At 44.6% G+C, this 16,545-nt stretch overlaps 1 protein-coding gene and 1 long non-coding RNA gene across 17 annotated transcripts in view; one reads left to right on the forward strand and one right to left on the reverse strand.

Moving 5' to 3' along the window:
- The window catches only part of LOC102156099, an 81,115-nt gene extending 78,271 nt beyond the window's left edge, over window positions 1-2,844 (forward strand). For 3 of the 10 annotated variants that reach the window (XR_005361450.1, XR_005361447.1, XR_005361445.1), the window contains one exon: window positions 1,379-2,843. This is a non-coding gene — a long non-coding RNA (uncharacterized LOC102156099). Of the gene's footprint in view, window positions 1-1,378 lie in introns of all 10 variants that reach the window. The other 7 variants (XR_005361448.1, XR_005361449.1, XR_005361446.1 and 4 more) reach the window with 5 other exon arrangements.
- Window positions 1-16,545, reverse strand: part of LRRC7 (leucine rich repeat containing 7) — a 492,235-nt gene that overhangs the window by 68,060 nt on the left and 407,630 nt on the right. For 4 of the 7 annotated variants that reach the window (XM_038541686.1, XM_038541682.1, XM_038541683.1 and 1 more), the window contains 5 exons: window positions 16,268-16,468; window positions 13,101-13,212; window positions 12,708-12,888; window positions 9,372-11,052; window positions 5,279-5,419 (listed from right to left, as the gene is read on the reverse strand). In XM_038541686.1, the coding sequence (XP_038397614.1) occupies window positions 5,279-5,419; window positions 9,372-11,052; window positions 12,708-12,888; window positions 13,101-13,212; window positions 16,268-16,468 (2,316 nt within the window). The remainder of the gene's footprint in view (window positions 1-5,278; window positions 5,420-9,371; window positions 11,053-12,707; window positions 12,889-13,100; window positions 13,213-16,267; window positions 16,469-16,545) is intronic. The other 3 variants (XM_038541687.1, XM_038541684.1, XR_005361438.1) reach the window with 2 other exon arrangements.

A 16,545-nucleotide genomic window follows, 5' to 3' on the forward strand; every position in this document is an offset into this window, starting at 1 on the left:
CTATGAATAAATGGGCTTAGCGAGTCCAGTGGTTTTGCTTTGGTTAGCTAATTAATGGGTGCACCGAATGCTTGGCAAATATACGTAGTACATAAAGCTGGAGAAGTTATACGAGAGGGGTATTAGCATTTGGCACATTGCAAAGGTCTTGGGATGTAGGCCTTAAGAACTCAAGGATCTGTCTTGCTTAGTAATTGGCATATAGTTCACGAAAGGCATTACCATGGATTCAAAAGTGTCTGAAAAACAATTTTCCCTGAAGTATTTCTAGTGAAAATTATGGTTATTCATTTTCTGCATATATTTTTTAAAAAATAGGTATTACGAAGACAAAGGTATGCCAAATTTCATTATAAATGATTATGATTTCAAGGGTTCAATCTGAAGGTTGTAATGTAACATTTAGATGATTTTTAAACCAGCATTTCACTATTTCATCTGTACGAGTCCTAACGTTATTATTTTGGTAATTTTAGCCATTGTCCATGAGGACTTATGTGGATTTACAGGTTGGAGGTTTTTTTTCATAATTAGAAGGATAAGTGAATCTTTCTTGAGTGATAGGTAGCCAATAATAAATGCAGCAGAATCAATAGAAACTACAGGCAGAAGTTGCCCCAAGGTGCCGCATAAATCTTGCTTTGCTTTCGGTGGAAAAAAAAATGGAATTAAGTAAGTAACCTTTGAGATTAGGGTGAATAAATGCATAGCAAACGTTGCTACTATTTGACCCTGAGTCATCTGCATAGATGCAGTAAGAAAGGGCAGAAGAAATTTTAAGATAATTTAGGTGCACACATTTCTATCCCAATTTCTCTAATCCAAAAAGATAGTGTATCAACTAATAAAACACATAGCAAGGCCATTTTCTTCCAGGCAAAATTCTATGAAAAGATGATTTATACATATATTTCCATAATTTCAACTCCCCTGCCCCTGGAAGTGTGATTTATACTAGTGCCTGTTGCAATATGCCAATAAGCAGCGGGCGCTGCGCTGTGATACGATGGTGGTGGGAGTTAGGAAGGAACAAGTAAAACAAGGTGTCAGCTCCTCCAGCATGGGGGAGATGGAAGCGACCCCACTCTACTGGGGTTTCTTCCCCAGCCCCACTCGTCTCTGGGTTGCGGGAGCAACAATGACTTAACCTGTGACTTTCTTGTGCTCACGGTCTTTGGCCTTTGGCCTTTGGCCGCCCTCGAGCATGTTTCTCGGTCATACGAGTGCCGAGGAGATGCGGGTGGGTGTTGAGGTGCGGGGGTCAGCATGAGCATTCATTACGCCCTGCCACCTGCGGCACACGGGGCCTGATGGGGGTCACGCTGGGTCCTGGCTTGGTTAACGTGGCCTGCTGTGTTTTCTTCTCTTCATCCCACAGAATCTATTTTTCTGGGTGATTGTGAAGACGATGTGAGATAATAAGTATCTGAGAGGGCGCTATCGACTACGAGGAGTGGTGTTCCCTGAAGGGGCCAGGCCTCGTAGCTGGGCGTCCAGCAGAGCCAGGCTCAGGCTCTCCCTAGACCACGACCCCGGGAGGTGCGGGCTGCGACAACGGAGCAGGACGCAGGCTCCGGGCCTGTACGATGCACAGGACACCTCTCCTCGTGAGGTGGGCGTGAAGAACCGTGTTTAAAGTACCTAATGGTACCAGGTGCACAGTAGATTCTCAATAAATCCTAGTCTTTGTACTTCTGGCAAAATATTTATTCTACCATTAATCTGGTTAATAAAAATGGCAATTTGAACTGACATTTTACGATATTATATTTCCATCTAATGACATACAACTTCAAGACAATAACTAAGCTCCATTACAACAGAACACATCCGAAGAAGCACACGGAACCATTCATAATGTCATAGAAAGTCGCCTTAGATGCTTTTTGGAGAGGCAGCGAATAAATGATAAATGAATAAATGAATGAATAAATAAAGAATAGGTGGAAAATGCCAATAATGTTATGATTTGATCGTTGACTTCTGTATCTTAAATGTTCTGGTTACAAGTACTATTAAAGTTTTTAGGAAATTAGAATAAACATCAATGAATGAAAACATGAAAGGAAATTAAATGTTAAAATAATTCTGTTGTATTTCTCGACTTTCTGTTAATATCTTACCAGGCTTCATAAAATCACCATCGCCTACGTGATTTACTGTGTACAGCCCAGGAAGCCTACATGTGGCTTGTAATCCGTGAAAAATGTGTGCAGTACTTGACCTGGCGTGTAATAAACGGGAACAAATCAGAGAGCTTCCAAGCCCAGAAAAATCTGGGAGGGCCTTTCCTTTCCATCTACGTAAATATTCACTTTGCAAACCGAAGTAGAGATTCTTCCATCTTCGTTCGCAAACGGCTATTTCCTTCATAGGTGGATGATAAATTTGTTTAAAACTTTTGAGGAAAAAAAAAATGACTAGGTACGTTTGGTGACCTACATAGAAACTCAAACCAGAAAAACCAAATGATCTGCCGAGTGAGGCCCCGAGCTAGCAGAGACCGCGCAAGCGGAGGTGGGGAGGGGCTCGGAGTCACGGAGGCGCCCCGGCTGGGTTTACACCTGCAGAACGACGGTCTCCATGGGACAGAAAATACGAAAAAGTGCTCCTTTCTCTTAACCGCCAGAGCGGAGGCTTGACAAGCAGAGCGTGGGGGAAGGAAGGGTGTGGGTTCAGCCCCCCAATGTTCCTGGAGGAGCAGCTGCCCCCCCATGTCCAGTGCTGAACCGGTGATGATACGTGAAAATATTTATTTAGATTCCTTGGGACATCCCGGGCTGGAGGTGGCTCGCACCGTCACTTAGGAAATTTATAAATAAAAACAGCTCCCATATTTCTTTGGGAGAATGAACGGTTTCATCAATTTTATTTACTGAAAACGCTTGTTTATCAATTGCTCTTACTCTGTATTTTCAACGCAGTTCTCATGGCTGACGAGCATTTAGAGACTGCAAAGAAATCTTAAATTGCTGATGCTAATTTTTATCATCTTAAGTAGCAAGACAAAAATGTTGCAATGGGTTTTGATGCATTTGTAAGCCCAAGGAAAATAATTATTTGCCTCTCCCCTCTCCCGGTGAGACGGGTTCAGGGAAACTGAACCTCAGCCATAAGGCCTGTTAGGAATGGTCAGTGGAGCCAAGAAAGGAAAAATTTAAAAGCGGTTGCTCTAAGACTTGGCAGAAAAACCAAAGGGATTTTTGAATTAAAGAAGCTCCGCAGAAGAGCTGTGTCTGAGCACGAAGATCAAGGGGCAGAGACTGAGAGTGGAAACCATGGGAGTGAGTAGAGTCTGGAACATTCTGGACACATCAGGCCTACCGCTGAAAGTTTGTAGGGCTTACAGTGATAGTTTGGGGCCATAAAATCCTTTAGGGGTAGTGGAATAATTGTCCTGTCTCTATCCCTTTTCCTCCCTTGCCTTCTCTTTTCTCTCCCTCTCTGTCTCTCTCTCTGGTGTGGACAATAACGTAGTGAGGATAATTCATCTTGAGATGGAGTCTTTCAATACTTGAGTTATATTGGGTTTGCAATTGAAGGTTGCTTCCAAAGAGGATTCCTTTAGGTCATCGCTGTCCAACCGAGAAAGGTTGAAAAGTCTAAATAGTGTAACTCTGTACTATTTTTCTGGCATAGATTATTTTAGAGCTGCGGTAACCGTTCATGAACCCCTTTTCTAGGGCACCCCAAACAAGACCAGGAAATCAATATGGGAACACAGAGGTAACCTAATTTATATTTGGGGCCTTTGAGGAAGAGTGTTTCAAATACATTATCACGTTTCCGACTCTGGATGAATCTATATCATCCTAGAGATGGAGGAGGGAAAAGGGGCCAAACATCACACGAAATGAGGGGCTCTCCATAGAATGTGGGGGTGCAAGCGACAGCTCCTTCCCCATCAAGATCTCCCTACGCTGCTAATTGAAGTTTGAAACTCAGCCTTCTGGTGTAAGGGTTGGATTTCTATCAATTGCCAAGCCCTCGGGGCGAGGGGCCTCTGAGCTGTGACGTGGGAATCCGTGAGGGCAGAGGTGGGAGCCCCGGGGTGGGGGTCGTGCTGGCCTGTCCTGGCTGCTGGGACCTCCTTGGATTCGTGTCCCAGTCCTGCGCTCGGCGATGGCGAGAGTCTGGTGTTTGGCCACAGGAGCGGTTGTGTCACCGATGCGGGCACCCCCGGGAGCCAGGCCTCTGTTCGTCCCCCACCTCAGGTCCCGCCCCAGGGGACCGGGGACCGGAGAAACAGCATTCGAAAGTTCTTGACTTTGTGACTTTTAATTTAGTTAGTTAGTTAGTTAGTTAGTTAGCTTGTCCATCGCCCACCCGCCTGGAAGCCGGCGATGGAGCGGCCTGGCCCTAACCGTGGCTTCGCTGCTCTCTGGGGCACACGGGCCTGAGGCCTTGGCCTCGCACGTCGCTGTGTTCACGGCCCTGCCCTGCTGGCACCGCTCCCTGGCCCTCGGCCTGGCCAGGCTCCTGACCGCACCACGCGCGTCGTCGTGCTGACACATGGAGGGAAAACGACTCACCGGTGGCCATCAGAACGTCACTAAGACAGAGGCGTCAACCAACCGAAACAGGGAAAATGTACGTGCTCAGCTGTGCCTGAAGAAAAGAGCCGAAATGCTCCTTTGGCGGTGGGGGCCTCTCCCAGTGTGTCGTGCGGGCGCGAGGCCTGCGCGCCTCCTCCTGCAGGAGTCCGGGGGCAGGTGCCCTCTGGCCAGGCCGCCAAGCTCTCCTCGTGCTGCCCCCCGGGGGGGGGGCTCCCGCCGAGCCAGGGGCTGCAGGGGCCCGGGGGGGGGGGGCGCCGGCCACTTCCCTTCCCAGTGGGGCTCGGTCCCTGTGGGCCCCGCCGAGGCCGACGCTAATCCTAGCTCTGCGCTCAGAACCATCAGCGAGGGGGGACGGGGCTATGTGCAAAAGAGTTCAAAAGAACGTATGTTTACAAACCTACACACACACACAAAAGAAAGGAGAACAGACGATAAAAGGAAAAGAAATGGGTCCTGAGAAAATGAGCCGTAGAGCAACTCAAAAAGCCATGGATCTGCTCAATCCAAAAAGCACAGCCGTTAAGCAGGACCCGAACGTGGTCGTAGCCCGAGTGCTCGCCCAGCGGCTGAGAGCCCGGGCTCTACGGTGTTTGCCCTTGTGCTTTTTTGGACTCGGGAGAGTCTTCCGAGCGGGGCCGTATGTACAGCCTACACACAGTAAGTGAACAAACAACATTAATCGGCTTTGGTATGCTGACACATGTAAGGCAGTCCATACTTACTTTCTGGAGAGGTAGTTCTTGGAGATCAAATTTAGACTTAGTCTGCAAGTTTAAAGTCATGCTTCTGCCTGCATGCATTGCTGAAATACCTCCATAGGGCAGCATGCCAAGGTTAACTGTGTTGTGTTTGTAAGCAGCATTCTGAGTAGAGGAAATAATCATGTGACAGGGTGTGAACACATGCTCAACAAACTGATCATTACATGAACATGTTTAAATTCATAACATTTAACTTTAAGCGGGCAAACGGTAACTTTCCTTTCAACATGCACTTGGTCACACGGAAGCATACAGTCAACAGTGTTAGTTATGCACATAATGGGCACCATCCAAACTACAGAGAAGACAGAAAGCAAGGGTACAGTCTGCTTTACATCTGCTGCTGCCTCTCGGATGTCACGATAGTCGTGACTCTGGACAGATGCTGTTCACTAGTCTATTAATTAAAAAAAAAAAAAAGAAAAGAAAAGAAAAAAAAAAAACAACCTCCGGACAGCGAGGTCTTATCAAATTTTGCCAGCTCCGAGTCTCACGCTTCTCTTTCACACAGTGAGGTGAGCGCATACAAAGGACAAACGCCAGCTTCTAATTCTGCCTTAAAACAAAGGCACTCCAAGGTTGGAGCCAAAATCAGCGTCCTTCGTTGCTCGGGCTATAGACGTAATTATAGGAACTCAGAAAGAGAGCTGGTCAGAAAAAAAATAAATAAATAAATCATTCAGCCTAACTATCGGCTAACTGAACTGACTGATTAATCGAACCAGTCAAATAAATTGTAGGTGGATCCAAAGTTTCTGACTTTTGCCTGTTTGTTTCTTAAAAGTCACATTTTAAACTGGGGGAATTCCGTAATGAAACTAAAAGAACTGTGATCTGAACTACGGATGCTCCTTATCCAGTGCACCTAAATACCTAGGGAGCACCCTGGTGCCACCCGCAGGGTGGCTGCCCTCCCATGGGTGCATCTCAGGGTATTCCAAGGGGCCGACAGCTAGTCAACCTTTCTTCTACAGAACTTCATACGTGTGTCCCGCCATCCAATAGGTTCCGTTAGCACAATCTCCACTTTCCACCTCTCATCAAAAGGCAGTAATTGCCAGTATTTGGCCCTTTTAAATAGTTCCCTTATTTGGGGGGAAATATAGGAATCTACCCCAGTTAACTCAGTAAACTTTTTAACCACTCCGTATTACTGAGCCACAGCAGCAGGCGGCTATTCTAGTCGGAGGGCGTCGTGTGCCAAGTCATGACTTTCAGCGTCAGTTTCGCTGAACTCAACTGAAAGACTATTCTAGGCCTGGTGTGCTTGTCTACGGATCATGTTTGTTACGGGTCCTCGGCTGTTTCATCCAGAGATTTTTCGTTGTCACCAGCCGAAGCTGGAAAGGACCCTGAACGTCTCACTCTGGCACCTGAAGGATTAAGGTCTAAAATCGCTCCAGCCGAGGCCCCCCTTGGCCCCTGTCGGAGAGTAGCGGTCTGGGGCACGGGGGTTCACGCTTTAAACTCCCTCGGTCTCGGTGGGACTGTGTGGTGGAGGCAGGAGGCCCGGGGGGAGGCTGCAGGAGAAAGCAGCATCTTGGGTCCACGGCGGGAGTCGGGGCTGCCTCTCCAAGGCTGACGGCGGCCGAGACCCTGACCCCGCATTAGCTTGGGCCGTGAAGCCCACCCAGCGTCCGGGCCTCTCGGCAGTTCTCCCTTACAAGGGATGGACAAAGATCTTGTAGTTTCCAGTGTGACTATTGGGTTTCCGGGTTTAAAGCCTCAACTAAAGGAGACACACCACATCTCTGGTGCAGCCCGACTTCGGACGGGGTGTCAAGTAGCACAGCTACCTCCAAACTACTTTTACGTAAAAAGTCTGTGCTTTGCTACCCTGAATTCATCTTTTTGAGGAGCTGGGAAGTTTTAAGTAAGATTCAGCTTGAATAGCCCCATAATACGATGGGGGTGGGGGTGGGGGTAGTAGGGAGAGGGGTTACCGGGAGAAAACAAGAGGAGAAACTCTCGGGATCTAGTGGCTTGAAGCGATATTCTGGGGTGACCTAACTTCTTGGAATTAAATAAGAAGCTATGGACTATACATTGAAATTGCTCCGGAAGACCAAGGGCCTGACCGGGGGTAACTGCAAACAAGCAAGGGGAGCGAGCAAACTCATCGAAAAGGACAGTGTCGTCCCAGCAGCAGGAAACACGCCTGGGTGTAGTTTTAGGGACCTGGATCCGGGACAGCCCGGGTGTAGACTTCCGCACCCCTGCCCTCCCCCAGGCCTGTTTTCCTCTCTCCAAATCCCTGCTCCAGCTAGAGGAGGAGCTCTGATCAAAGGAGAGGAACCATTTCTCTGAGAAACCGGTAAATAAACGATGGTACCAAATGCTTAGCATCTCGCCTTCTTTTTCATGCTTTGTTTTCACTCACTCCTCTGTTGCCTCAGTTTACTAGTCATTGCACATAATGCTCCGAAGAGCTTCTTAGAACCTTTCTTGACTAGTTCATCTTACCCTGTTACGTATGGTCGTGTCTACACGAGGCCAGAGTTCCCAAACTGTACTGTATTATTTGGCCCCAAATATTTTCGCCCTCCAAGTTATCTGTCTACATGGAGGGCATAGGTTGAGGTAAGGCATGGTGACAAGTGACCAGGTGTCTCCCACTGACAGCCAGTCATGAGGCTTTGATGAGGCTCCCTTCAATGGGACTGAGCACACCTATTTGAAACAGACATTCTGATGAAAGATTTTGCAAGGCAGAACCAATTTCCACATTGAAAAACTAACACCCGCACCCACATTTATTAGTTCACTTGTCCCTAAAAGTAATTGTTTTCTTGTCATGTAGACACGACCTACAAACAATATAATCACGTAAAAAAAAAAGAGTATACCTGAAAACACAATATTATTCAATATTAAGGAGATGTAAGTGCAGTGACCTGTGCTTTTACCAGGACACCCAATAAAACAGTAAAACTACTGAGCGAAACTTTCTAATGATATATTATTACCCAGATCCCCGATTTGCACTAGGTATTTAAACTCTGGAAAACAAGAACAAAAGCCCCTCTTTTCACAAAAAGGACCTTAAGACTCTAAGATCGATGCAGAGCACGCAATTTTGCCCTCTACACCAAAGCCGCAAAGTACACTCAATGATAATGGTCAATTGATCATAGCTCTAGAAAATAAAATATCGGATTTCTCTTAAGGAGATATGAACAGGCAACAAAAGGAATTCTAGGCTTTAAAGCAATATATATATACAAACTATATATATATATATATTTTTTTTTTTTTAACTCTCCTCAATCACTACGGATTCCGTGCTGTATTGTGACTCAGTCTGTAACTGAATTGGGATTAATTTCCTTTTTTCGGTTGCACTATCCACACAGAATCTGTACCTTCGCAGTCGTCATAAAGACAGCACCTAGTTTTGTTGCCTATCGTATGCTCTGAACGTAGACATTTCTTTTTGTGTAAAAATCAGCGTTCTAAATGGCAGGATTTTTTTTTTTTTTAAATTAAATACAGTACCGTGTAGGAGGGCATTCAATCTCTGCTTATTTTATTTTTCTGTTTCTTGCTGGGAAGATTATTGCTCATTAGAAGTAATAACTTCAGCAGTCCCATCGCGGTAACCGTATGCCAGTGTAGTAAACACGTTAGGCCTGCCTTTGCTGTAAGCGAGTCTGTGCAGGAAGGGGCTAAATGCTCACTTTTTTATAGATTCAATCAAAATCATACTCTTTGGGTCGCTAGAGAACAGTTGTGCGTCCTAGGAGAGGCATTCCGCCTCAATGGCTGGCAAGCAACTGAAGCGCCAGCCCATATAATGGAGTCAGGTTCTTTCTCCCTAGCAATACTTAGGCTCGATGTGCTAAGTCATTCACCTACGGGTTAGGGACTCTGGAAGAGCATTAAACAATATCCACGAGAGACTCTTATGATCAATTGCCCCACAACAGAGAGAGAAAGAAAATGCCGATCATCTATCCGGTCATGTAGTTCATGCTTCACTACATGTGCTTAGAAAGGCCGATCAAGTAAAACTAAAGGCAGGAGGGATATTCTTACAGAGAAATGCCAGACATACCCTGTCTAACCTTCTAGCTTCTATATGTCTAAGCAGCTGTTGTCTCCAGTCTGCAGGCATTTTACCACAGCTCTCCTCTCCCTTCACAGGAGTGGGCCTCGTCTTTATATCACTGTTATCTGATGGCTTGTCACCATAGTTACCCAAGTTATAGTCAGATGGTATTTTTTCCAAAAGAGCTGCCATAGTAGGCCTAGCTGAGACTGGCCTGGTTTGGGAGGCACCGTAACTCTCTGTACTGTAGCTTCTCGCAGACAACGGCCTCCTCTGGGTAAGGTTTTTAACCGGAAAACTTCCCGCCTGAGCTTTCACTTCTTGATATGAAGGGTGTTCATCTTCGTACCTGCCATTCCTTTTCAGGAACTGGGACTCAGTCACTGAAACGCTGCTTTGGCGATCCAGCCCTCCCCTATACGGGGGCCTGCCGTACCTCTCAGGCGGAGGCAGCTCCTGAGGTTCACTGACCCGGCGGAACATGGCCATTTCTGTGGAGCTGGCCAGGGAGTCGGCCCTCCTCAAGAAGCCCGCCCTGGCGCCCTGGCTCGCGAACTGGGCGTTCGCCACAGCGTCCTCGCTGACAGACGGCTGGGAGAAGGAGAACATCTGCTCCATCGGTGGGTATCCTCTGTAGGCTCTGGGACTGACCAGGTCCTTGGCCACGTTTTTGCTGGGCTGTTGCACGTACTCAGAATTGTGTTGGAAGGGGGGCGGTACCCTCTTCTCGGCCTTCACTTCCACCGCCCCTTGGGGGTTGAAGCTTTGGTCAAACTGATAGACTTTCTTAGTCATGGAAGCTTTCTGCTGTTGGGGCCCTTTACTGCTGCCGTACGTGAGCATCTCGTCGTCCAGCATGGGGACCGACTGGCTTCGCGACATGCTGGACATACCGTGCTCCGGCCCCAACAGTTTGTCCGGCCGTTCGTGGCTCCCCAGGTGGTCGCTCCCGGAAGCATAGTTTTCCAAGGGGATGTTGTACACCTTGTACGTACCGATGTCAATCTCATCGATACTCTGCGACTTCTTGAACTTATTGGACTTGATATCCTTCATCAGCGGGGAGAGCCTCTCTGTGCTTTTGCTAATGGAGATGACGCCTTTGGAAGACTCGGGGCGGCAGTGGATCTGAGAGAAGACGTTGCCAAGACTCCTGTTGGGGTTGGAGTCGTGATACTCCCACGGCACCCCCGGAGAGAACGGACCGGGTAGCTCAGCGGGCTCTTTTAGGTGTTCTTTCCTCTCGGGCAATGGGCTGGTGGTGGGGGTGGTCTCCAATTTGGAGGGGAAAGCGGTCCTATCTTCAAAAGGACTAGGGGTTCTAGTCCAGTTCTGCCAAGGGTTGGAAGGAGGCACTTCTGTTTCTGGTGTGTGTCTGTGTGTGGACTGCTCCAGCTCCAGGGGCACGCCGACAATCCTCTCCTGCCTAATCAGAGGCCTGCGTCCGTGGGAAGACGTGCTTCTGGATTTCGAACTCAAGAGAGGATTGCTGTTGGCGTTCTCGCCCGTGGCCTCCTCTGCGACAAAGCCCGTGTTGTCATAATGGGAACCGTCAGGCCAGTTGTCGGTGAAGGCGTCACTCATGGGCAGCCGGTCAGGACGCTGTGGTAGGTTCCCCGGGGGGACAGCCTCCCGCTGGCTGAGTAATGGCTTCGAATCAAGAGGCTGTGGGAAAGACGGTGCAATCCTGTGAAGACAGTGGGAAGAGGAGCCATGAGAACTGGCAAGAGCCGGAGACGCCACGCGGCCTTGCCCAAGGGATCACTCGCCCACAGCCCCTCGGTTGACGGGGCGGCGCTAGTCCATGCCCCCGACCCCCACGCCCACCGCTTTGCCTTCCTCTGATTTGTAGTTCCTCCTTGGAATCATCACCTCCTAACATATCGTGTACGCATTTTATCACTGTGTGTTGTTGAGCGTCCTCTGCCAGGCTATAAGCTCACGAGGACCGAGATTTATTTATTTTTTATTTATTTTTTCTCTTCAGGCCTGGCAGAGTGCCTGGCACAGTGTAGGCATCAAAATACACGTCTGTTGGATGATGACATCAAAGAAAGAAAGAGAGAGGTCTTCAGTAAAGGTCCCGAAACTTGTCTGATAAGCAGAATCACCTGATTCTTGGTCCCCCTCCCTGGAATTTCTGGCTCAGTTTCTTTCCAAATTATCGGTTAAGAGTATACCTTTCTTATAAATACTTGATCTGTCTAATGAACCCAAATTGTCTTCAGATAACATTTATTTGAAGGCCAGGTACTGAAAACACTAAACCCACTGTGCAGGGAGCACGTTTTCCTAGGATGTCAGTTATATTATACCATGACTTTTGGTCATTGGCTTGTTTATACCAGTGCCTCCAGTATTTCTAGAAGATGCTCGTTTTTCTAGGTTTATTCTCCCCGCTTGCACACTCATAACATTGGATTATATATTTGCTATCAGTAAGAGAAACACTTTTCAGCGCTTTGGCTAAATTGAAAAGTAGTACATTTAGGAGGAACCTTCCAAAGTACCTCATTAATCTCAGCTTATATCACAAATAATGAACTTCTAAACTGAAAGAGTTAAGATTTGTATCATGGGCACTGATAGGTAGAAATAGTCATCCATTCACTACCGAAGAACGCATCGCTAACAGTTCTGAGGTTATCAGCAAGCCATGAGGAAGGATCATGGGCGCCCCACACCACACGCTGTTGGATTTGCTGTTTGCACTGTAACCCACAGCAACAAGGCACAAAACAAGAGAATCGGCACTGGGTAATTACTACCTCACTGGGTCACTTTTATTGTGCTCTTTGGCTTTTGACTTTTACCTGTAAAATGGAAGTAAGGTAGAGTAGGGATCATTTTGGAAAGATTAAATACTTTTGCTTACATCCTAACTTTCCCAGGTGGTGATAAAACGAGGGTGATGATGACATCGACGATGATGACAGCAATGAGGATGTTATTGACTATTTACTCCGTACCGGGCACACAAGTGCTTCCCATGCATCTTAGTTTATTCCATAAGCCCATTTTGGATGGGGAAATGCCCACGTGTGTCATAAATAAGTAGCGGGCAAACAGGATTCTTGGTTTCAGCTTTTTAAGATTTCTGTCCCTATCATCTCAACCTGATAATCTCCTACCGTCTCTCCCTTAAACAACGGTTTGCTGTATAAAATGGATTCCTCCTCTCCTGGAAAGCCCAGGGGGACCGTGTTTGCTTATCTGCCCCTTCCAGCTGTCTTCTACACCGCTCATGTGCTGAATGCAATTCAAAAACTAAGATCCCGTTTTTTAAAAAGTTGCTGAAAGTAAGCACTTGGGAACAGAAAGAAAGGGAAATTCTAAACACACCTGTTACCCCATAAAGAATTATGTACTGCATCTTTAGTTGTTGTCTGCAAGGACCCCACTTTAACCCGGGTGTTAGAGGATCCTGAGGAAGCCTGGGAAGGCGAGTAGTCTGAGTAAGTGCCTGAGGAAACACTGTTATTCAGACAGTGAGTTTTGTCAACTTCAGACTCATCAGTTGATTCTGAAATGTAAAGGGGAAAATGTTACAATGCTATGAACACTGACAGTAAGAAACACAGAAAAGCAAGTATGAAAACCCGAGAGCGTAACAATGTTAGGAATATATATTTGTCAAATATTTCGATAGACTATGGTGTGTCATACGTTACAACTGGTGATTCATCATGCACATGCATTTGTGGCATATTTTCCACATCAGGTTCACAGTGTTACCTTTTTTGTCCTTCCCTAGCAGAACAAGTTTGGGTGGGTACAGAGGGGTCTCAGCTAATGAAGGGTGAAGTTCCCCAATCCTCATTTCATTAGCTGGATGAACAAAAGAATCCTGAGAGATATAATAATATAGGACAAGGAAAGTAAACATTTAAACATTGGTTAACCAAGATGGCAACATCTTTATTTGGCTCAGATTTAAAGATGGGGCTCTAGGATTTAAGTCCCTGTGGAGCATTGGGAGAAACGAATCACGTGTTTCTCTGAAGTCAGTACTAGAATGTTTTGTCTTTCTAATTTAAATGAGTCCATTTTGTTCATCAAACATTTTTTGGATGCCTGTTTATATGCCTGGCACTGTGCAAAGAACTGTAGAGTTTCCAAAGAAAGACAAAATGGCACCCACGGCCCGTGGAGATTCACCACCTAGGTGGGGAGATGAGATACATCTTCTAATTACACAGGACTGAATGAGGATAAGCTGTATGTGAGTCTGTGGTACGTACGTACATGTGGAAGATATGTATACGTGTAACAGTCTAAGGGGGGGTCTCCCGTAAGAGTTCTCAGAGCAAAGTCTATCACGGACCAACTGATTTTTTTTTTTTCCTCATCAGCCATGCTCTGCACAAATGGGTCCTCTACATCCTGCTCTTACCGCCAATCCCCCTCTTAACTCCCACTGTTTCCCAAGTGATCTTATCCTCAGTTTCTTTAGTTCTGTCCTAACTTTTCCTAATGTTTTCTAGTTTCCTCATGATTGATCTAGCTTGCTAAATCTTCATTCTAAATCCATTCACTGAGTGTAATGAGCAACACTGGTATAAGAATAAACTTTATAAAGACAAATGAACATGTTAAGAAGCCTATGAATTTTAAACTCCTATGATTAAAATTGTTATTTCCAGTTAACCAGATAGTGAGAGCATTGGGGGTGGTAAAATACTAAGTTTTCACTTTCTTTTATGTATAAAAATGTCTTGTCTATGCCCATGGGGAGGTAGTGATATCAACTTATGCGTAACAGTTATCTTTATGTCTTTTCTGCCTAAACCTTAGGCTAATTTGAATTCAAAACGTTATTTTCAGTTTTCTCATTTATTGCTACTTGTTAAGTTTAAAACATTAATGCCACACATTTAGAAATAGTTTGTTAAATCAAAGAAAGAGTATACTTGAGCACAAAAGTATAGTAAGTGCAATGTATGCCAACTGATAATTAGTGATAGAAACTCTTAAAAAATTTTCACGCCCCACATAGTGAGTGACAGGCTCAAGTTTTGGGTGTTACCAAGAAACAGCTACTTCTTTCACTCCTGGCTTAAATTCTATTTTTTGGTTTGGTTTTGGTTGGGTTTGTATGAGAATATTTGCCTGTAAAAAACCTGGGTATATGTCTGATACTTATTAATTACTTAAAAAATATTTCTAGTCAACCCTTTCATTTCCTACAAGTGAATTTTGAGACTCAGCGAGATCCCTGCTTAAAGGATTAATTAGATCAAGATCCAGCATAGAGGCAGGATTCTCAGGTTCATGTCCAATAATCTTCCCTTATATTGCCTCCTAGTGAGCTCAACTGTGAGCACAGTGTAGACTTACAATCCAGTTCCAGATAGGCAGAGGGATAGGAAAGAGTGTGGGGTTGGTGGAAATTCTGGAGATGAAGAGGGAAATCTGTGTTTTCATGGATTTTGAAGACCATTTCAAAGGCTTAGCATAAGAAACCTAATGATAAAGTTTTAAGGTGACAGAATAGAGTTAAAGTCTTTCCACGTCTTTGTAGAAATTTATAAGTAGAAGCAGACACAAGTTTGAGAAATTGTACCATGAAAAGGCATAAAATATGTTAAGGCTTGTCAAAAATGTTTCAATTATAGGGTGACATATTTCTATTCCATTCCTGCTTCATCATTTATTAATCAGATTATCTTGGGCAAGTCAGTGTACCTCTCTGTACTTTATTCAATTCATCAGTAAAATGAAGGGAATAGATGATAGGAATTAATGTTATTTTCTGTCTAGTACTAACATTCTAGGAATCGAAATATAACTTATTTGTTGAAATAATACTTGAAAAAGGAAATATTTTTATGACTCCTGATACCGAAGTACAGGAATTTTATTTTAGTCAACAAAACAAAGAATTGTACAAGCATAGAAGTGTAAATACAGGGGTGCCTGGGTGACTCAGATGGTTAAGCGTCTACCTTCATTGGGCTCCCTGCTCAGCGAGGAATCGCTTGTTCTTTACCTTCTGCCCCTCTGAATTATTTGGGGACCATGTGCACATTTTATATTTCTTTTCTCTCACAGTGGTTAGCACAGTGCTAAATAGATAGTTGGTGTTTAATCAATGCAACAAATCGATGCTGTGAAATGCAGATTTGTAAAAGAGTTTCACGAACCTAGATTTTTGAGAAGTAGGTATAGAAACTTCTAGATGTACTCATACCAGTTATGTTTCTAATGAAGATTAAAGAGTGATAACCAAATTAGCTGAAGGGTGGATGAGAGAGTAGAGGCGGCATAAATGTAGTTGAATTCTTTTCAGACCACACAAACTGATAAATATCTAGTTTATTCTAAAATATAGGAATTAAGTTTTACATGTCTAGATCCAGAAAAGATAAATTTCAAACTTATCTCCTCTTTGTCATTGTTTATAGTAGTGTTTCCTATAAAGGTTTTAACCCAAAGACAAAAATAAGCAAAAAACAAAACAAACAAAACAAAAAAACAAAACAAAAAAAAACCCCTCTAAGTCTCAATAAGGATTTTATTGAAATTTGCAGAGAAAGAAAAAAAAAATCTTTGTTTAGTCTTTTCTAATGACTCATACCATTAAAGTTTGGAGTAGCCAAAAGAGTAGAGTGAAAATGATATCACGCACTTACTGGCAGGGCCTAGCTGAGTGAGCAAGTTTTTCCTTCTGTGTGTATTGGAACTTTTGGAGCTGTATTAATAATTTTAGGCCATGAGGGTGTCATTTACCTGTAATTTATTAAATGCAACCCTCATAGTTTGAAAAAGTAGAGAGACTCATTTATATTTTAAGGAAAAACTGCACTTATCAGAGAAGATCTAATCATTAAAAAAAACCCATATAATTTAGTAATTCCAAAAAATCCAAACCACACTGGCAATTACCAATAACCTTGAAATACCTCCACTGTAATCTCCTTTGGGGCTACAGGCCACTTGTGTTCATATTTTTCTTTCACAGTTTGCTCCGTGTTAGCAGTTGGATTTGAATTCTCAACACGCACTCCATGGGTTGGCTTACCCACCAGATTTTGAACAGATTTTACCATATTCTTTAAATCCTCTGGGTAAGGAGTTGGATATCGTTTTAGGTTTATTTCAACCTAGAAGTTTATAAAAAAAAATTTAACATAAAAATACCTTCGGCAAACATGTTCACAAAACTAATCCATTTTATGTG

Source organism: Canis lupus, chromosome 6 (assembly GCF_011100685.1).
Source record: "Canis lupus familiaris isolate Mischka breed German Shepherd chromosome 6, alternate assembly UU_Cfam_GSD_1.0, whole genome shotgun sequence".
NCBI classification, from domain to species: Eukaryota; Metazoa; Chordata; class Mammalia; order Carnivora; family Canidae; genus Canis; species Canis lupus.